This window comes from Arachis ipaensis, chromosome B01 (genome assembly GCF_000816755.2).
Source record: "Arachis ipaensis cultivar K30076 chromosome B01, Araip1.1, whole genome shotgun sequence".
NCBI lineage: Eukaryota > Viridiplantae > Streptophyta > Magnoliopsida > Fabales > Fabaceae > Arachis > Arachis ipaensis.
Window position 1 is genome coordinate 2,807,980 of NC_029785.2, and position 3,636 is coordinate 2,811,615.

At 27.8% G+C, this 3,636-nt stretch overlaps 1 protein-coding gene across 1 annotated transcript; it reads left to right on the plus strand.

Moving 5' to 3' along the window:
* On the plus strand, positions 699–2,437 carry LOC107616125 (non-specific lipid-transfer protein 1). Its single transcript, XM_016318127.2, has 2 exons — positions 699–1,115; positions 2,200–2,437. Exons 1-2 carry the CDS (start codon positions 778–780, stop codon positions 2,207–2,209), a joined length of 348 nt encoding a protein of 115 aa, XP_016173613.1. The 5' UTR covers positions 699–777; the 3' UTR covers positions 2,210–2,437.

Below are 3,636 nucleotides of genomic sequence, written 5' to 3' on the forward strand. Positions count from 1 at the left end.
TGTATCTCTACTTAGGTTGCTAATAGATAGAGTTTGTTAGACTTCACACACACTTATATTTAGAAAAGTCTAGGGCCAGCAACTTTTATGTTTTTTAACCAGCATTTAACCATTAAAACAAAAGTAAGTGATCTCCCACCATTAGATATAATCTCACACAATTAAAAACACTATTGATGGCCAATTGATAATTATAAAATACCAAAATTGCTGGCCCTAGCATTCCTCCTTATATTTTATTTGTGTAAATTTTTTTCATAGGATTTTTTTCTTTTTTTTTTTCTAAAATTGTTTTCTTTTTTGCGTCAATAAAGATCAAAATTATAAAGATTAAATTTTATGTTTTCTAATCATAAAAATTTCTGATATCATAATATAGTATTACTTCTCTTAAAAATTTAATCTGATAAAAAAAAATACATACATAAATAATTATATCTATCGATAAACATAGCACCTAATTAATAAATACTATTTGCAATCTATCTGGCTACTCAATCTAATCTTAGCAATATACACCCTTAATTCTCACATTTTTTTTTACAGTTCTTTGCATGATGAGGCACATTATTCTTTGAATTTTCTCACCATGAATAATGCAAAACAATCAAACAATTATGATGGCTCTATCTCTAAATTTATTCAATCCCCCAATGCTTACAACCAAAATCCTCCACTCTATATAATAAATCCCCCACAAACTACCCCTCAACACACAAACAACCATACACTAAATAAATTAATAAATCATATTACTTAAGAAAACCCATTTTTGCAATGGCTAAATTGGCATTAGTAGCTACAATTATGGCTTGCATGGTGATAGTTGGTTCTCATGGTCAAGCAACATTGAGTTGTGACCAAGTCACAGTTTGGCTACTTCCATGCGTAAGCTATGCAGTTTTGGGAGGGAATGTGTCACAATTGTGCTGCCAAGGTATATATTCTCTTAATAAAGGATATAAGAATGGAGATGATAGAAGATCTGCATGCCAATGCATTAAGGATAGGGCTGCCCTTATTCCTGGGATTGATTATAAACGTGTTAATCAAATTGCTGGTTTATGTGGCACTAAATGTCCCTACAAAGTTTACCCAACTACTAACTGCTCCAAGTAAGTTTTTATTATTTTTCTCTTTTTTTCTTTTTCTGTTTTGAATTTTATATATAGTAGGTTTTCTTAAGTAATTATTTGAGATAATCATAATCTTATTCAATTTTTTGAGATTCTATAAGTGATGTTAGTGTTTGTTTGGGCGCCGTTATTTTGATAAAAAAAGATGAAAAAAGATCTTTTTTTATTTTTTAACGTGTTTGGCAAATTTCTAGTAGTAAAAGTAAAAGTACTAGAAAAATAAAAAAAAATATCTTTTTTGAAAAGCTATAATTAACATCTTTTTTTAAAAGATCTTTTTTCCTTAAAAAAGATGTTTTTCATGTAATAAATAAATAAAAAAGTACTTTTATATTATTATACCTAAACATAATTGATAAATAAAAAGATCTTTTTGTACGAGATACCCAAACATAAAATTACTTTTACTTTTCCATAAGATCTTTTAAAAAAAGATAACTCGAAAAAAGATCTTTTCTTAGAAGCTCACCCAAACAAGCCTTACAGTAGTATCATATTTTGATTCATTGTAAACACACATTTTCTTTTCTAATCTCTTTTTTAAGTTTCTAGCATGGTGTTAGAGCTTTTATAGAATAATCTCTTATAGTCTCTACTTATAACTTATTTAAACGTTAATAGATTATATAACTGTTATTCTTAAAGTCGTAGTTAAAATTGTCGTTGATTTAATAGATAGTGGCGGCAATCAAAACAGTCGCTAATGATTCGTTGTTATCTCTAACTTCTATTATAGTGAAAAAATAATGATAAAATTTATATTTTGTTAAATACCATGTTAAATACTATCTTTACACACCATATAAACATACAAATTTTGGCTCAAAAGATAGTTAGGGATGAATCGAAGTTGGCATTTAATAATATGTGAGAAGCATGTACGGGAAGGTGTAATAGTTAATAAGAAAATATACAAGACTTTGTTAATTAATTACTTTTATTTTGTAGTTAACGATATTATTTATATTTTTTCCAAATTTATTTTTCATGTCTAATAATATTATATATATCACATACATACATATTTATACTAATTTGATCGATATTTGATGTTATTTTATAGGGTGCAGTAAGCAGCAGCAAAGAGTTCTAATTATTGGCCTAATCGGGATCAGGATCGTTATTCACCATGACTTGTATAAATAAAGATCATTAAATAATTGATCTATATATATATTAATATATAATATATAGAAATATTTAGCAATAATTGGAAATAAATAAGAAAAATAAGGTGTACGTTACGATCCAATTATCAATTTCTATATCGATCATCAATGAAATACCTCCCTTCAAGTGTTTATTATTTTTCAATTTCTCTGTAAGGTTGCATTTGCTTACGAGTACTAGCTGCAATAGTGCGACATGAAGTATATAGATTAATGCTAAAATACATCTAAAATTACTAAAAAAATATTATGGATTATTCTACTGGGACTATACTATAGTCACTACGATAATTATGGTGTAATAAAAAGTATTGTTAAAATCAAAGTAATATTTTTTTGAATTTTGATCCTCTAAATTTTAAATTTGTATTTTAAAGGATAAAGTGTGATCTTCTACCTTTGAATAATTTTTCTCTCATATTTATTCTTGTTCCCACCTATAAAATAAATGGTGAGAGATCACACTTTATTCTATAAGTGAAATTTAAATTTTAGAGAATCAAAATCCTATTTTTTTAGAATTATACTACACATACAAGTCTTTTTGGCTTACAAGTCTTACAAGTTAGGCCAAATCTAACAAAAACTACATTCACCTATTGGAGCGTGATAATACCCGCGTAACTCAACCATTTCCAAAGTACGCTCTCACTCACCATTATGGAAGGCACTTCTTCTTCACGTTCCTCTTTCTCCTCCTCCTCTTCCTTCTTCTTCTTCTTCTTCTTCTCCTTTTTCTTTGCGTTTCTCCTTTTTCTTCACGTGTTTCATCTTTATTGTTGTTTTTTTTATTACCGTTGTTGCTGCATTTTTTTTTCCTACTCCTCTTTCTATTGATTTGCAATATTATGTATTTTTTTTCTTCTTTGTTTGATTTTTTCTCCCAAGAAGAATTATAAGAAAACGAAATAAGAAGATGAGGAAGAAGAAGCAGTAGACAGTAGAAGATGAAGAGGAGGAAGAGGAAGAGTTTTGAATTATACAGAACTTATCAGAATAGAAATACACCAAAAAATTCTTAAAATACACCTAAATATCTTCGTGTTACACCCAAATATCTTCGTACTACACCCAAATTTGCTGCAAAAAAATGTTTCCTCTAATGCCTTGTTTTTTCTTCTAAATTGAACCACACCTTAGCCTTGGATTCAAAACAATAATCAATTTCGTTCTGATTCAATTGACAAGCTGAACCTGAATTATTTATTATCTTCAACAACAAGATAACTGATGATGATGATGAAAGAGAAAGAAAAAATAAAAAAAAGAGAAAAAATTTTAATAAAAAAAAAAAAGAAGAGAAGAGAGAGGAAGAAATAATTATCATAACC

What these genes read in the sequence shown, in the direction of transcription:
- LOC107616125 (XM_016318127.2), top strand. Translation starts at nt 778, where the DNA reads ATGGCTAAATTGGCATTAGTAGCTACAATTATGGCTTGCATGGTGATA.